General features: G+C 37.0%; 1 protein-coding gene across 1 annotated transcript in view; it reads right to left on the bottom strand.

Annotated features, from left to right (window-relative positions):
- Window positions 1-2914: 2914 nt before the first annotated feature.
- LOC126827549 (polyamine deacetylase HDAC10) overlaps window positions 2915-19547 on the bottom strand; it is a 36216-nt gene continuing 19583 nt past the window's right edge. The window contains exons 10-25 of the mRNA XM_050557016.2: window positions 18361-18420; window positions 18021-18110; window positions 17105-17211; window positions 16435-16551; window positions 15892-16053; window positions 15151-15186; window positions 14249-14318; window positions 12920-12979; window positions 11590-11615; window positions 10955-11053; window positions 9557-9628; window positions 8782-8890; window positions 6903-6968; window positions 5779-5835; window positions 5191-5280; window positions 2915-2983 (exon numbers count right to left, since the gene is read on the bottom strand). Coding sequence (XP_050412973.2) covers window positions 2915-2983; window positions 5191-5280; window positions 5779-5835; window positions 6903-6968; window positions 8782-8890; window positions 9557-9628; window positions 10955-11053; window positions 11590-11615; window positions 12920-12979; window positions 14249-14318; window positions 15151-15186; window positions 15892-16053; window positions 16435-16551; window positions 17105-17211; window positions 18021-18110; window positions 18361-18420 — 1290 coding nt within the window. The remainder of the gene's footprint in view (window positions 2984-5190; window positions 5281-5778; window positions 5836-6902; window positions 6969-8781; window positions 8891-9556; window positions 9629-10954; window positions 11054-11589; window positions 11616-12919; window positions 12980-14248; window positions 14319-15150; window positions 15187-15891; window positions 16054-16434; window positions 16552-17104; window positions 17212-18020; window positions 18111-18360; window positions 18421-19547) is intronic.

Raw genomic sequence — 19547 nt, 5'->3', positions numbered from 1 at the left:
TTCAGTCCATGTTATGTTTCCTGGGCGGGATATTAAAACAAGCTCCGTATGTCTGTCCTTCAGCCTATGTTTTAATTTGTTTCCTGAGCATATGTCAAACTGTTCAAGATATCTCTATGAAACTTTGTTCTTCTTCTATTAGTGTTTAACGTCTGCTTCCATCGAGAGTAATATCGTAGACATGTTGTCTTATTTTATTATGCTTAGGGCATGCACAGGGTTCTTATCTGTGGGAGGAACCTATCTCCAAGTCACATATGCTCACAACAGGGATCGAAACCACGAGAGCAAGTCTGAGGTGACCGAACCACTAGAGCTCGAAGTGCGACACTCTAGACCCCCCTCTGTACATACATCAATCTATTTTAGTTGTTATTTCGAAATTTCTTGGATTTAATAATTATTGTGTTGTCATGGAGAGAGAAAGAGAAATAGGGTTTAACGTCCACTCGACACAAACTAGGTCATTTTGGGACAACCATATGGTTCAATTTTATTTCAATAGTTTGATGGCGCGTAGGGGTCTTTACCAGTGGGAGGGAAACAGAGGACCCGGACAAAACCTATGAGGATGGACAGGCGACCCTACTCCTTGTCACGTACAACCGGGGAAACGAAACCATCGACACTATTATGATACTATACGCACACGCTAATCACTAGTCCATCCAAACCCCGTGTTGTCATGGAATATTGATGACCAAGTTTGTTGTCATAATTTCTATATTTCAACAGATATTTATTGTTAACTTACCTCGATACTTCATTGAATTCCAATATGGCTTCAATTCGTCAGCAGCCTGGCAAATACTTTCAATAATTCTATAGAATGATAAAACATTTGTCATACATACACTTATTATAATAATATTAATAATAACGTACATTTGTCGAGTGCTAAATCCACCCAATCAAAGTGCAGTGAGAAAACAGTTAAATACAACGTGAGTGGAAAGTCTAATTCCAGAAATAAATAGGTGATTTCACTTGACTTCAAGTTAAAGTAAAATTCCAGAAATAAGTATGGTAGATGATTATACTTGACTTCAAGATAAAGTCCTAACATTGTTAACTTTATTGTTCATCCAAATAGTATCGAATCTTGACAGTTCACAAATCTGAGCATATGTGACAACCCAAACGTCAAAGCTCCAAAATATACCGCTGTCACAATGTCTTACCATATGAAGTAATATATGTTCAACAAAAATGGCTTTGTACATAAATTAAAGTAACTATTTTTTTCTTATTGTGTGTTTCAAGAGAAATGGTGTTTAACATCCTGCTGTTCTGTACAAGGCTAATGAAGATGTTTGTTTTAGAGAAATATTTACCTTTGTGATGGAACGAGTGCTCCGAGTCTGGTACAGGGATTATCTAGCAACACTGATACACAAGATACGACACATTCTGATATTATCTCACTACTTGAATCACACTGAAAGATACAACACATTCTGATATTATCTCACTACTTGAATCACACTGAAAGATACAACACATTCTGATATTATCACACTACTTGAATCACACTGAAAGATACAATACATTCTGATATTATCTCACTGTTTGAATCACACTGAAAGATACAACACATTCTGATATTATCACACTGTTTGAATCACACTGAAAGATACAACACATTCTGATATTATCACACTACTTGAATCACACTGAAAGATACAATACATTCTGATATTATCTCACTGTTTGAATCACACTGAAAGATAAGACACATTCTGATATTATCACACTGTTTGAATCACACTGAAAGATACAACACATTCTGATATTATCACACTGTTTGAATCACACTGAAAGATACAACACATTCTGATATTATCACACTACTTGAATCACACTGAAAGATACAACACATTCTGATATTATCTCACTGTTTGAATCACACTGAAAGATACAACACATTCTATCACACTACTTGAATCACACTGAAAGATACAACACATTCTGATATTATCACACTACTTGAATCACACTGAAAGATACAACACATTCTGATATTATCACACTACTTAAATCACACTGAAAGATACAACACATTCTGATATTATCACACTACTTGAATCACACTGAAAGATACAACACATTCTGATATTATCACACTGTTTGAATCACACTGAAAGAAACAACACATTCTGATATTATCTCACTGTTTGAATCACACTGAAAGATACAACACATTCTGATATTATCTCACTGTTTGAATCACACTGAAAGATACAACACATTCTGATATTATCTCACTGTTTGAATCACACTGAAAGATACAACACATTCTGATATTATCTCACTGTTTGAATCACACTGAAAGATACAACACATTCTGATATTATCTCACTACTTGAATCACACTGAAAGATACAACACATTCTGATATTATCTCACTGTTTGAATCACACTGAAATATACAACACATTCTGATATTATCACACTGTTTGAATCACACTGAAAGATACAACACATTCTGATATTATCACACTACTTGAATCACACTGAAAGATACAACACATTCTGATATTATCACACTACTTGAATCACACTGAAAGATACAACACATTCTGATATTATCACACTACTTAAATCACACTGAAAGATACAACACATTCTGATATTATCACACTACTTGAATCACACTGAAAGATACAACACATTCTGATATTATCACACTGTTTGAATCACACTGAAAGAAACAACACATTCTGATATTATCTCACTGTTTGAATCACACTGAAAGATACAACACATTCTGATATTATCTCACTGTTTGAATCACACTGAAAGATACAACACATTCTGATATTATCTCACTGTTTGAATCACACTGAAAGATACAACACATTCTGATATTATCTCACTACTTGAATCACACTGAAAGATACAACACATTCTGATATTATCTCACTGTTTGAATCACACTGAAAGATACAACACATTCTGATATTATCTCACTGTTTGAATCACACTGAAAGATACAACACATTCTGATATTATCACACTGTTTGAATCACACTGAAAGATACAACACATTCTGATATTATCACACTACTTGAATCACACTGAAAGATACAACACATTCTGATATTATCACACTACTTGAATCACACTGAAAGATACAACACATTCTGATATTATCACACTACTTGAATCACACTGAAAGATAAAGTGAAGAGCCGAATAATAACTGATTCAAACGCACATTTCAAGCTTTTGTTCCTATATGCCAGTAGATTTCTTCCGTTTTGGTGCCAGTAGATAACTTCTCTGAAAAATGTCCTAAATCTTCACGGAAAGTGTCTTGTACAGCAGTCAGCGAGTTTTATATTTGCCGCGTCAAATAGGTTGATTTGAGTTCAAATGATAGGGGAAAGTATTTTGGGACTCTGTGCATGGAATAGCTAACCGCGTTTTAGACCATCGAGACGAAACTGAATTGGTCAAATTCTGAACATACTGCCGATCCGACTTAGGCAAAGGAAAAAAATCAGAATTAGATCAACTGGACCAAACATTTTGATCCAAGTTGAGCAAAGATCCGACTTGGGAAATCAGACTTATGCACAGAAATTAAATAAGAAAAACGTGCAGGATCAAAGCCGTCCAAACGATTTTCTTCGTGTTGAGCGAATATCTGATTTATACGATTCCGGCTAAGGCGAGGTTTACTGTACTTGAATCACACTAAAATATACATTCTGATATTAGAGAGATTTCGCAACTTTACATTTACATTTAAACGTCATCAGTTTTTGTGACGTATGACGTCAAGTGCACGTCATAAAAGTGTGTCCGACGGATAGCAGCCTCCATAACTTTAAGTTCACAACACTTAGCTAAATCTTGTTTAATTTCTATAATCCATTCCATAATTTTTCTCTGAATCGTGGTTTTCACGAACTAAATCCACAGAGAAGACCTTCTCCTTGATGTAGACAAAATAAGCAGAGGCCGAGACAAAACATGTGTGTGCTTTACTAATCTCATCTTTAACAATCTATCCGTGATGAAGGTCCATCGAGATAGTGGACCAAGATTGTGTCGCCATTTACTAAATGTAACTGTAAGTGTGAATTTATCGAAACGTCATAATGTACAGTTTCCAGTTACACTTATCTAAATCTAAATGTAAGTATAACTGTTAAGCTGCGAAACCTCTCTATTATCGCACTACTTGAATCACACAGAAATAATATTCAATAATTAGATCAATGGATCAAGACTTTAATGGAATTTTCAGTTTATAATTCGATGCTACACCGAAGCGACTTGATAGCCATGTCTACAAATTTACATAAGTTTACAGTGGAAAGAATGCCTCGCTATTACCAAGTCGCTGAAACAAATAACCATTTCTTAAATGAGTTACAAAGTCCCCTAAAGTAAATCTAGTGTTGATTTCTGAAAGAAAAACTGGCCATTTCTTTTTAGCGTTAATTTGTATACTTAAACGCACTGTTATTAACAAATACCCCGAGAAACATTGGACGTCCCATTTAAAATTACAAAAAGCTTCAAGTCTCTGATTGTCATATAAGGTACTATTGGTTGACCCGGCGCTGCACAGGATTCGTCCGTAACTCAGAAACCGGAAGTGGTAGGCCATTGCCACTGGGCCTTTTTTACTCCCCGGTCCGAACTACCCCTATACACCAAATTTCAGCCTCGGGACAGCCCTAGTTTAGCCGCCAACCCTGAACAGAAGGACACCCAGACAGACAAACAACAGTCACAAATATTAGTATAGATTTACAATCTCTAAAAGAGAGAGAGAGAGAGAGAGAGAGAGAGAGAGAGAGATGGGGTTTAACGTCCACACAACACAATCTAGGCATTTTGGGACTAACATATGGTTCAATTATATTTCAATATTCGTTTGCATGTAGGGGTCTTTAGCAGGGGGAGGAAATCGGAGAACCCGCAGAAAACTCATGAGGTTGGACAGGCAACCCTATTCCTTGTCACGTACAACCGGGGAATCAATACCATGCCAGTTGACTCAATAACAGACCTTATGATACAGCGCACACGTGCTAACCATTCTGCCATCCAACCACCCCTGTCTCTGACAAGAGTCTATAACTGGTGCCTTATGTTCAGACTTGATTAACTCATGAAATATTAGATATTGTCTTAAAACAAAAGCTAATCAGTTGGCTTTAAATAAGTTTGTACCTCTATTGCCATTATCAGTCTGCCATCAGCTAGACCCCGTAACAACTGTAAGACATGACCATAACAAGGTGCACTTGGTGAATATTCTACCTAATAATATAAAACAAAATAACCTTATACTCATAAATATAACCATATTATACTCAATAATATAACATTATACAGTCAAAAATATAACCATATACTCAATAATATAACATTATACTCAATAATATAATGTTATAAATATAAAAATATACTCAAAAATATATAATCTTACACTCAATTATATAAACTTATACTCTATAATATAACCTTATACTCAATAATATAACCTTATACTCTATAATATAACCTTATACTTAAACATATCTGTGGATTGTGCGTTAGGATAAGGGTTACGCTTGGTCCAGGGTTAGCTAGCTCTGTTTACATTTCAAGGCTTTGACGAAATCTGCAGGTTCTAACCCTTACCCTAACCCACAATCCACATATAACGTTGTATGTGCTAAAATGTGCAGGACCATCTCCCATCAAGTGCTCTCCCTTAATTCATCCAGGAAGGTGATCTGTGCGACTGAATCAATTTATCAAGATAGGTGGGCTTACCTCTTTTTTGTTAACTTGGTTGAAACTAGCAGAGATAATAACCAAATCGGGTGAAAACTGTGAAAATATAAACAATAAGCAACTGTTTCAATGAAATGAAATGAAATTTAACGTCCTACTGTTCTGCTCCTAAACTGGGCTAATGAAGACAGGCATACGCCATACAGTGTGCAATGAGGGAAATTTTGCCCGGGCAGCGGAACTACGGCCTACTCTTATATCGAATTCCAACTGCCATGGGATCTTTTACGTGCACGTCAATGTGTACACGGGACCTCGGTTTTTCTTCCCATCCAAACGACTAGACAGCTGTCCTTGTCAGGCCCTCCGTCCTGCATCACTGACAGGGGGAAACCACGCTGGAAAATCTGGATGAACTTTCTCGGCCAATGCAGGGATCGAACACCCGACCTCCAGGCTAGCGAGCCAGCGTCTTACCCACTTATCCACGTGATCCCCAAATGTTTCAATAGTATTTAGTAAATGATCTGGAAACACTTTGGATCATCCTCACTATCCCCAGTGCACTAAACCCCATATCATTTCATTTCATTTTCTGGCAAGTAAAATTGTCTGCTTTAGCCTGGTTTGAGCAAAATAATAGGAAGTTAAACCACATTTGATCTAGGGCTGGACGATTTTTGAAATTTTCATTATTGTGATATCAATATAAAAATCCACAATATATTGCCATTATTGCAATATTATTCTGCTTCAAGACAAAAGGCCCGAAAAGAGTTGGGGAAACCCTTCAAACAGATATCTGAAAAGCGAGAGAGAGAAAGAGAAATGAGGTTTAACGTCCACTAGGTCATTTCGGGACTAACATATGGTTTAATTTTATTTCAATAATTCGCTTGCGCGTAGGGGTCTTTAGCAGTGGGAGGAAACTGGAGGACCCAGAGAAAACCCACGAGGTTGGACAGGCGATTGATGAGAAGCATACGTTACAATAAAATATAATATTCCTTCAGAGAATATTATTAGGGAAAGAGAGAGATAGATTAAAAAGGCAAATTGGATTATTGCGGTATCAATAAAATTTACATATTGCGATATATTGAAATTGTCTAGCCCTACTTTGATCTCATTACAGAGAAAAGTATTAATTATTTAGTACTTACCTCATATGCAATAGGTAGAACTAGTTGGTAAAATGCTGCTATCAAATCACCATTTTCAATATCACCCTAATCAAACGAAATTAATAACCATTTAATATCACAATAGAAATAATCAATCAATTAGTAGAAATCAGGTATTAATCTAAACAATGACCATGTTAGTGGTCATTTAACTTGTGAATAGTGCCGATTGTTCTTTGTTTAACAGTAGTTCTTTTTAACATTGTATGCCAAGAACTTTACAGATTAGATAAGAGAGATGGAGAGAAATGGGGTTTAACGTCCACTCGACACAAACTAGGTCATTTCAGGACTAACATATGGTTCAATTTTATTTCCATAATTTGCTTGCACGTAGGGGTCTATAGCAGTGGGAGGAAACCGGAGGACCCGGAGAAAACCCACGAGGTCACGTACAACCAGGGAATCGAAATCACGCCAGTTGACTCAATGACAGACTTTATGATACAGCGCGCACATGCTAATCATTCAGCCATCCAACCCCCCAGATTAGATAAGGACTTTACATTAGATAAGTACTTTACAGTTTAGTTAAATAAGGACTTTACAGGTAGATTAGATAAGGGTTACGGGTTAGATAAAGAATCTACCGGTTAGATGAGGACTTTACAGTTTAGTTAAATAAGGACCTTACTGGTTAGATAACATACTCCTTGCAGTGTTTCGTTTGATTATACCTAATCCCACTTAACACTGCTGTAAAGGGAGCAAATTTCTGTCCCAAATTTTGACTGGTCAATAGTCTGATTAATAACCAATAGCTAACTGCGTAACAACATCATTACGCTTTAAACATAGCTCCAGATTGGACCAAATATGTTTACATAATGTTATGTCATGACTCACGATTTTATTATGCCCAATAAATCAGTGCATAGCAGAATATTGCAGAAAAACTAATTGTGTGACAAACGAGGCTATCATCAGGAATATGGTTAGATAAAGACTTTACAGGTTAAACATTAGATAAATCATATTATGTTTCCAAGCATGTATGTATAATCTGAAAGCAAATGTCCACCAAATCATGATACGGTTCCAGATTATTATGTAAGATTTAGATAAAGAGCTGACCATTCTCGTTATAATAGTTCTAAAAATAGATAATGTAAAATTAACATATTAAAAATTTCAGTCAAATTACTTCATTCTGAGCAAAGTTATCATTGTTTGAAGTTAGGACAAGATAGCCTTGATTATTAAGTAAAGAAAACCTTGGTTATCCATTTTATCATTAAATTATTAAATAGTGTTAGTGTTTTGATCTAGTAAATATTGCAGGCTAGCAATGTCCTAGAGACTTTATTATGGTCTTGTCATGAGAATAAATGTCTAAATTAATAGTTTAGATAACATTTCAAGCCTAGAATAAAGACCTGCAATAGGTAGATTTAGCTCTTACATAATCCATCTTTAAGTTATAATTTATTAAACATACATTATGCAAGAGCTAAATCAGCCTACTGCAGGTTTTTCTTTAGGCCTTAAATGTTATCTAAATTTTTAATTAGACAATAATTAACTTATCCAGACCATAATCAACTCTCGATGCTATTGCTAGCCTGCAATATTTACTGGATTTGAATACATATTTTGATGGATGATTTAATGTCAAAATAGATAATCGAGACACTGTTTTTTTATTGTACCGATGATCGAGGCTAGGTCTAAAATTCAATCGCTAATATCTTGGTTCAGAGTGGAGCAATTTGACTGAAATTTTCAGCATATTCTATTTACATTATCTATTTTAGCGAGAACTGTCAACTCTTTATCTTATCTGATCTTCCATAATGCATCTTTTAATTTTAATTCATTAAAGTTATTATGATTATGAATACCAATAAATGATATTTACCGTTTTCCAGTGTATGTTGATATTAAAACCATTTTTTTCTACTGTTTTACAGCTACATGAGGCTCCCTGGTTGACATCTTTACTCCAGTTTAATGATATATACAATATACTGAAATAACAGAATGTACTGTTAATACTCTGTCCAGGTTAAGGTTAACTTAAGGTCGTTAATTGAAAGAGAAAGAGAGAGAGAGAGAGAGAGAGAGAGAGAGAGAGAGAGAAATGGGGTTTAACGTCCAATCCATACAAACTAGGCCATTTCGAGACTAACACATGGTTCAATTTCATTTCAATAATTCGTTTGAGCGTAGGTGTCTTTAGCAGTGGGAGGAAATCAACGAACCTAGAGAAAACCCACGAGGTTGGACAGGCGACCCTACTCCTTGTCATGTACAACCGGGGAATCGAAACCACACCAACTGACTCAATGACAGACCTTATGATAAAGCACGCACATGCTAACCATTTGGCTATCCAACCCCCCCTTAATTCAAAGTAGGGTTGAAACGATACATGGCAAAAATTGTATGGTTATACATCTTTTGATGAAATTAAATTGTTTAATAGTAACAGAATGAGAATAACACGATACATTTAAGTTGCTTAGAAGTTTACTTCTGGACACTTCTTTACCGTTTTGTCATACACCACGAAACTAGTCACTGACACTCGGGATAACCAGGTCTTCAAGCCACTCTTATCTCTTATATAGTCGTCATTATACTCGCAAACCCTGAATCATATGATACTTGGAAGCACAAAATAATATTCGTACCTTTCTTTGTCATAAAAACGTTCTTTATTTTTGCAGCAACTCGATCCATCTGTCCAATCAACAATCAAAATTCTAAAAATAAAAAAAACAATAAACACACCATTTTCAGATAAAAATCAACTTATTTGTGATAGAAATCGAAATTTAGAAAAACATACATTATGGTTTTGTTGTTAAATATGAAGACGGACATACGACATACGGTGTGCTATGAGAGAAATTTTGCATGGGCAGCGGCACTACAGCCTACTCTTATATCCAATTCCAACTGCTAAGGGATCTTTTCATGCATGCAAATGTGTACACAGGTCCTTGGCTTTTCATCCCATCCGAATGACTAGACACCTGTCCTTGTCCGGCCCTCCGTCCTGCATCACTGACAAGGGGGAACAGTGCCGGAAAATCTGGATGAACTTTCTCGGCCAATGCTGGGATAGAACACCTGACCTCCAGGCTAGCGAGCCAGAATCTTACCCACGCAGCCACATCTTTAAAATATATATTATATATAGCCTACCTGTTGGTATCATACTGTTGTTTACAATATATAACCTACCTGTTGGTATCATACTGTTGTTTACAATATATAACCTACCTGTTGGTATCATAGTGTTTACAATATAATCTACCTGTTTGTATCATAGTGTTTACAATATATAATCTACCTGTTTGTATCATACTGATTACAATATAAGCTACCTGTTTGTATCATACTGTTTACAATATAATCTACCTGTTTGTATCATACTGTTTACAATATATAACCTACATGTTGGTATCATACTGTTGTTTACAATATGTAACCTACCTGTTGGTGTCATACTGTTGTTTACAATATATAACCTACCTGTTGCTATTATACTGTTGTTTACAATATATAACCTACCTGTTGGTATCATACTGTTGTTTACAATATATAACCTACATGTTGGTATCATACTGTTGTTTACAATATGTAACCTACCTGTTGGTGTCATACTGTTGTTTACAATATATAACCTACCTGTTGCTATTATACTGTTGTTTACAATATATAACCTACCTGTTGGTATCATACTGTTGTTTACAATATATAACCTACCTGTTGGTATCATACTATTGTTTACAATATATAACCTACCTGTTGGTATCATACTATTGTTTACAATATATAACCTACCTGTTGGTGTCATACTGTTGTTTACAATATATAACCTACCTGTTGCTATTATACTGTTGTTTACAATATATAACCTACCTGTTGGTATCATACTGTTGTTTACAATATATAACCTACCTGTTGGTATCATACTATTGTTTACAATATATAACCTAACCTACCTGTTGGTATCATACTATTGTTTACAATATATAACCTACCTGTTTGTATCATACTATTGTTTACAATGTATAACCTACCTGTTGGTATCATACTGTTGTTTACAGTATTTTATGATGGTAAAAATACTGATACTATTAATATCTGTAATACTAGATTCTTCATCTTCACCTGATTTACTGGAATAATAGAATATTCTATCATCAATTTAAATCAGAGAGAGAAAGAGAGAGAGAGAGGGAGAGAGAGAGAGAGAGAGAGAGTGTTCAATAATCCAACTGAATCCATGTGGGGAGAAAATCGACTTGATAATTTTTGTTGGTTTTCTTAAAGATACATTATGTAAGATTTAGATTAAGAGCTGACCATTCTGGCTATAACAGTCCAAAACCAGATAAGGTAAAATGTAAATATTGAAAATTTCATTTAAATTACTTCATTCTGCACCAAGCTATCACTGTTTTGACAAGATGTGTGCATTGTGGTAACCAGGGCACTGGTATATTCGAGACATGGCCTTGCTTTCCCATTTTTATATTAAATTTTTAAATGGCGAACCGTTCTAATCTAGTTGTTTTGTTAATAAATGTCTAACTAATAGTTTATATAACATATAAGGCCTATAAAAAGACCTGCAATAGGCAGATTTACCTCATGCCTAATGTTCTTTTAACACCTGCATCAAGCATACATAAATGATATGAAATGAACTTACCTGACCAATGTAATAGCAGACTGTGCCTAAACCAAGAAAAAATGTCAAGAATTACTGAAACTCCAATGAGTCCAAAGAAATGAAATGAAATGAAATGGGGTTTAACGTCCTACTATTCTGCTCCTGTGCTGGGCTAATAAAGACGGGCATACGCCATATAGTGTGCTATGAGGGGAATTTTGCCCAGGCAGCGGCGCTACGGCCTACTCTTATATTGAATTCCAACTGCCAAGGGATCTTTTACGTGCACGCCAATGTGTACACGGGACCTCGGTTTTCCATCCCATCCGAACGACTAGACAGCTGTCCCTGTCAGATCCTACATCCTGCATCACTGACAAGGGGAAACCACGCCAGAAAATCTGAATGAACTTTCTCGGCCAATGCAGGGATCGAACACCCGACCTCCATGTAATCCATGTGGACATGTAATTCATGTGTATTGATGAAAAGATATATTAATAGTCACTATATTTGTTAAAGAAATTAAATGAAATGGGGTTTAACGTCCTACTGTTCTGCTCCTAAACTGGGCTAATGAAGATGGGCATATGCCATACAGTGTGCTATGAGGGAAATTTTGCCTGGGCAGCGGCGCTACGGCCTACTCTTATATCGAATTCCAACTGCCAAGAGATATTTTATGTGCACGCCAATGTGTACACAGGACCTTGGTTTTTCGTCACATCCGAATGACTAGACAGCTGTCCTTGTCAGGCCCTCCGTCTTGCATCACTGACAAGGGGAAACCACGCGGGAAAATCAAGGTGAACATTCTCGACCAATGCTGGGATCAAATACCCGACCTCTAGGCTAGCGAGCCAGCGTTAATGAACACAGACCATGGTAATTGTATAAACTCCAAGAACTGTACCATCTTTAAACAATTTTATCATGCCATTTTTCTCTTCACTCCTGCCCTATTCTCAACTACCGGTCCCCACTTCCTCCTGGGCATGCATACACCTCTCTATTGTATTATGAACACAGTCCATGAGAGAGAGAGAGAGAGAGAAATGGGGTTCAACGTCCACTCGACATAAACTAGGTCATTTCGGGACTAACATATGGTTCAATCTTATTTCAATAATTTGCATGCGCGTTGGGGTCTTTAGCAGTGGGAGGAAACCGGAGGACCCGGAGAAAACCCACGTGGTAGGACAGCAACCCTACACCTTGTCACGTACAACCAGGGCTTTGAAACCACGCCAGTTGACTCAATGACAGACCTTATGATACAATGCACGCACGCTAACCATTCAGCCATCCAACCCCCCTCAGTCGATGGTAATAAAATATCTATAGTAATTAATGTAGATTAAATCCTTACCTCATCTTTGAAGACACGATCCACTATATTTGTTAGTTCTCTTTCACATGAATTGCCTCCCTGTAAAATTTTTTAAAAATCTTTTATATTAAATTTACTTTGTTATTTATGGGATATTAACTCTGAATTATCCTTGCTTAAAGATGGGTTCCCGCGTATAAACTGGGTGATTTAATGGTATATATGGACCAAAAACATATTCAAACTAATTAATTTGTCATAATTATGCTTCAAATCCTTCTCAAAAATTGTAATTGCGAAGGAATGCCCTGCTATTAAAATTTGATCAAACCAGGTCATGTTTACGTCACGTCTTGGAAATCAGAGGAGAATCCATTGCATACATAAGACGATGCTGTCTTTAATCGCTTACTATTTATTACAAATATTGAATCCTAATTAAATTCTCGGATTATCCACTAGCCGTGTCTTTATCCATCATTTTTATCTCAGAAAGTGTTGTACGTCTAACTCTTCATAAAGTTTATCAACTTGTACATTGAGTGCTCAATGTTCGCTTGTGACCTTTGACATCACACGTGCAGAAGTTCCTAATCGTCGGGCTGTCTATCAGGGGAACCCTTACATTTTTGTCCTGTATACGCTCCGTGAGTGTTTTTCGGGGAATCCAGTATTTTTCTAATAAGATTGGATATCTCTACTTTCCGTATATACCAAAATTGCCATACTTTTATTGGAAATAACCACCCAATAAATACTTTTCTGGGAACCCATCTTTAACCCTTTTCTCTGCAACAAGTCGCAAAATTGAAACACACTTTATTTTCCATTCCGGGCAGCATTACATTTATCTGACTTTGTATTATCAACAGCACTGTGTTTCACTCTGCAAACCTCGGCAGATTCCGTTACTCTACATCTCGCCTCAGCTGTTTGACGGTAAGTGATATGTACCTACGCCTATACAATTGCGATGCGGCACCGGTTTACTTATTAGGAAAACTTGCCGCTATTAAAAAGAAGTTATCAAAATTGCATCGTTCGAAGCGTGTGTAGAATTTTCAGTGCAAAGTTGTACTTGTTTGAAAAAAATCGGATAAACTTGAAAGAAAAACAGCTTCAGACTTGTATGATAAAACATTCTTCAAAGGCTGCGTCATGGGCGACGCCGTTGGTAATCCGGGAACTTGAAAGTAGTTCCAATGGCGGACTTCGTCATACATCTGAGGCTAGGGCACTGGAATCTGCTGAGGTTTACCGAGTGCACTGTGTTTCAGAGGGAATGCTTACGCGTTGATTGACGCAAGTGATTTTTTTTATCAAAAAATATACGCTTATCTGAATCGCTTAAAACAAAACAAAACTTACCAAAAACATGTAACAAGGATCCCAAAAATCATTCTCTTTTAATTTATCATAAATATCTTCGTGCTTTGGTCTGTAAATGAAACCAGGATACATATAGAAGAGTTCAAGGTTATTGAAAAGGACGGAAGAACAGACAAAGCCATTATCACCTCTCTCCCCATTTAATGCTTTAACTCAAAAATCAATGTCAAAACTTCAAACAGTGACTAATATATGGTACAATTGTATTTCAATAACCGATTGAGCGTAGGTTTTTTTTAGCATTGGAGGAAATCGGAGGACCGTGAGAAAACCCAAGATGTTGGACAGGCAACCCTACTCCTTGTCCCGTAGAACCCGGGAATAGAAACCACGGCAGTGCTAACCATTCAGCCATACAACCCCCCTCTCTCCTATGAGGTATATTTTTAAGCTGTATATACATGTGCATGTACCAAGCACATATTTATTTTAAAGGGTGTTGTCTATTTTAAATGGCATTGTCTATTTTAAAGGGTGTTGTCCATCTGAAAGGGTGTTGTCTATTTGTCTATTTTAAAGGGTATTGTCTATTTTAAAGTGTGTTGTCTATTTTCAGGCAGGTGTGGGGTGAGTTGACACCGGATTTGCCAAGTCAGTTTCATCTCATGAATTCTGGGTTACAGTTAGTGTGCTATAGGGGAAATTGTCCCTAGCCATATTTGCAGCATTTCAATACTGAATTCCAACTGTCATGGGTACTTTTTAGTGCACTACTGACAAGGGGACACAACTCCAACAGGCACTACCGACAAGGGTACACAACTCCATCCTGCACTACTGACAAGGGTACACAACTCATCCTGCACCACTGATAAGGAAAAGTGGCTCTTAGAAGTAAATAAAATCTAACAGTCTTTCGAATTAGACATAAATAATTTTACCTTCCACCCTGACTATCATTACAAGCTATAGCTAACCTATAAAGTAAATAAAACTGTAATTATAATAAATATCATCCTAATTCTTTTAAATCGGAACATAAAGTACATCTTCTTAGAAAAGAGAGATGGAAAAAGAGGGAGAGGGAGAAATGTGGTTTAACGTCCACTCGACACAAACTAGGTCATTTCGAGACTAACACATGGTTCAATTTTATTTCAATAATTTGCTTGCGCTGCTTGCGCATAGGGGTCTTTAGCAGTGTGAGGAAACCCGGAGGACCCGGAGAAAACCCACGAGGTTGGACAGGCAACCCTACTCCTTGTCACGTACAATTGGGGAAGATGGAAAGAGAGAAATGGAGTTTAACGCCCACTCGACGACTAAAATATGGTTCAATTTTATTTCAACAATTCACATGCATGCAGTGGTCTTTAGCAGTGGAGGAAATCGGAGGACCCGGAGAAAACCCACAAGGCTGGATGGGCGACCCTACTCCTTGTCACGTACAACCAGGGAAATCGAAACCACGCCAGCTGACCCAGTGACAGACCGTATGCTACAGCACGCATATTATGCTAACCATTCGCCCATCCAACCTGAACAAATCTTAGGAAATGAAATGAAATGGGGTTTAACGTCCTACTGTTTTGCTCCTAAAAAGGGCTAATGAAGACGGGACGAAGCTGAGGATGGTGACAGATGTCGTTAATGTACAAGATTAATGATTGTTCAGTACTTACTTGTATTTTATTTTTCTGAGTTTCATAGTTTGTATAATCGTATTCAACCTGGCGATGTTCTCGCCAAACTTCTCCTCGGCATCTGGTGACGTATCAAAACATTCTTGTATAAGTGGATAATTCTCTTCATTTGGTGATTGGAAAATACTGTTTAAGTTCGATCTAAAAAATAATAAGAGTTGAAACTTGAAAGGCAATAAAAGATGTGCTGCAATTAATGCTATGTTCAATTTTCAGTATTATTATTCATAAAACAAAGACAATAAATACTACAAGAAAGGAACATTTGCAGAATCTATAACAAACTAGGAGACATCATCGGTATCTCCGTTCTACTCCACTATACCCTGGGTTCATCCATTGGGTATTCACGTATTAAAGTTATTTTCCCTTGATCCTAGCTTGATTCTACGAACCAATTTAAAAACAGTTTACAAACCAGTCTCAGCCTCTATATGGCAGCTTGTTAGCATCCAAACAGTGCACATCAAATGTTTTTGCATGAAAATGTAATGGAAATCTTCAAGTTTGATATATACTTACACAGAAGGTAGTAGGGTTTTTATTGAACTTTGACCTGGGTTTAATAGAGGTTGATATTGTAGACAACTCCACTTGAGCCGTAATACTTTTATTACATTTAAAACACTCTCAATAACACTAAAATATTTAAACAAACACACACTCTCAATAACACAGAAATATTTAAATATTAAAACAATCTTAATAACACGGAAATATTCAAACTCTAGTCACGTTCAAGCATGGAATCGAAACCATGTCATTTGACTTAATGAAAGGCCTTGTGATTTCACGCACACGTTAAACCACTAGACCCCCGCCTCCCAACAGTTCATTGGCGTGCACGTAAAAGATCCCTTGTAGTGCCGCTGTCCAGGAAAAATCCCCCTCATAGCACACTGTATGGTGTATGCCCGTCTTCATTAGCCCAGTTCGGAGCATAACAGTAAATTGCTATCTTCATGATGGCAGCTACACTACGGCCTACTCTTATATCGCATTCCAACTGCCAAGGGATCTTTTACGTACACGCCAATGTATACATGGGACCTCGGTTTTTCATCACATTGAATGACTAGACAGCTGTACTTGTCAACCTCTGTCCTGCACCACTGACAAGGGAGAACCACACAGGATAATCCCGATGAACTTTCTCGGCCAATGCAGGAAGAATAGGATCAAATCTACCTACCTGTCTTTTGGTTTACCTGTAGGATTTATTACAGGACATACATCGCCTAATAAAGCTTTCACTGATAAAGCAACACTTTCTGATAGAGAATCTAAGTTATAGCCTCCCTAAAAAACAATAAAATACTACAATCAAAACTTCACTTATTTCCTGGCGAAAACAAAATAATATGAGGTTTAACGTCCTTTCCATAAAAATAGGTGCATAGGTTCCCAAAAAATTTTGGTTGGCATGTGAGGTAATTCAGTATCTGAGACAATTTTCGCATGCACTCTTAAAACAATGACCGCCCAAGCTAGAGAGAGAAAGAAATGGGGTTTAACGTCCACTTGACACAAACTAGGTCATTTATTTCTGGACAAACAAATGGTTTAATTTTATTTAGCAGTGGGAGGAAACAGGAGGACCTGGAGAAAACCCACAAGGTTGGACAGGCAACACTACTCCTTGTCACGTACAACCAAGGATTCGAAACCACACCAGCCCACTTAATGACAAGCCTTACGACACAGCACACGTGCTAACGATTCAGCCATCCAACCCCCCAATGGGCGTCCACGCTAGAGATGAAGGGACATGATTTATAGGTGACACCATAGAATAGGCGGTCCCCCCGTGACCTCATTGTTTACCTTACAGCATTGTTTTCCTGTACATTCATTACGAACTGGTGTGTTGATGACAAACTTTAGTTTTTATTACTAATATGGAATAATACGGTTCCCTTACGATTGACAAGGTCACGTGGAACAGCATTTATAATAATGACGCCTGGTGGGGATTCCTTCAATGAGAACGCACATTGACCCCCCCTCCCACTCTCCGCTCCCAGGGTTCTTTTGAATATATCATTATCATTATATATAAAATCAAGTGCATCTATTGTATTTGTCTCCTTAATTTACTTAATACTTACTTCTAATAAAAGTGCTAGTTTTCCACCAGCCAGTGGTGATAACAAATTAATAAAATGAGCAAAACAAGCAGGGGTTACTTCCATCTCACCCTGAAATAAAATATTAAAGGGGCATTATGTAAAAGAGCTGACAGTTTTCACTATACTAGTTAAACAATAGATAATGAAAAGGGAATATGTTGAAAATTTCAGTCAAATTACTTCACGCTGAGCCTAGCTATGGGCGATACTGCTAGCCTTAATGTTTAGACCTGACCTGGGGCATTACCAAACCTCTACATGTCACTGGTGTGCAAAATAGTGATCAAACATCATTATAAATTCTATAAATATATTTTACCTCAGGACATCCAAGAGCACAGTCAAATCCAGCAGACACAATTATCAGCTCAGGATCAAACTAAAATGAAACATAACAATATAGTTTTATATGTACGACAGATGGGAGAGAGAAATGGGGTAATTTGGTTTAAATGGTCATTTTGGGAGGAATGCTTGATTTGATATATACACTAGTTGTTTATTTTATAATCAACATCTTTGGATAAAATGGGTAGTGTCTTTGATGCTGATAAATTCCGTGGGGGTCCCATTACCACTGATAATGGGTCTACCTGGCACTTTGCCGGGTTCACAAGATTTATGAATCTTAGGTAATAGATAAAAGCGGCCTGGTTTTGGCTCGTCAACTATAAGGCCTTTTAGAAGTTTTTGCGTAATCTGTCCCGACTGGTAAAGTTGGGTTAGAAATTGCGTGATTTGCGTATTAAATTCCGCAGTTGGGTCTTCCTGAAGGGGCAGGTAAAAGGCAGTATTAGACAGTTGTCTTTCTGCTTCTGTGATATAATCGGATTTGTTGAGTATGACAACAGCCAAGCCTTTATCGGCTTTTTTGATAATAATATCTGGGTTCGTCTTTAAATGAACAATGGCTTCCCTTTCTTCTATGGAGAGATTGTTTCTCTTGAAATTTATAATCTCTGTGTTGAGGATTTGGTTCTTTATAACTCTAAAGAAGATTTCTAAGTTTAAGTTTGCCCCTGGGTTGGGGGTCCAGGTGCTTTTGGGTGCGAATTTTTTATCTAACTTTAGATTAAAAGTATTGGGGGGTGAGGGTGCATTGTGAAAATGATAGGTTATTCTCATTTTGCGGAATAATTTTCTCAAGTCTATGAGCGATTGACTAAGGTCTATCCCTTTGGGTGTTGGGCTAAAGGTAAGTCCTTTGCTGAGGACAGAGAGTTCTGGTGCACTTAATTTGGACTTAGATAAATTAACAACGAAAGACTTAAGGTAAGTTTCAGAGGTTTTATTTGACGAAACATTAGAATCACTGTTATTATTGAGGATTCAAGTGTGAGCTAGTTCTTTTACCATCCTGAATATTCTAGATTGGTTGTTGTGGGTGGTGGAATTAAATCGTTTTCTGGATGAGGATCTGGAGCGATACCTCTTATTGACTCTGGAGGTCCTGGGGGAGGATCCTCTTGGTGTGTGTGGCTTTTTCCCACTTCAATTGAAGTATTT

The sequence above is a fragment of the Patella vulgata genome, chromosome 7 (genome assembly GCF_932274485.2).
Source record: "Patella vulgata chromosome 7, xgPatVulg1.2, whole genome shotgun sequence".
Classification (NCBI taxonomy): Eukaryota; Metazoa; Mollusca; class Gastropoda; family Patellidae; genus Patella; species Patella vulgata.
The sequence above is the reverse complement of the archived record's forward strand: the minus strand, read 5'-3'. Positions and strand labels throughout refer to the sequence as shown.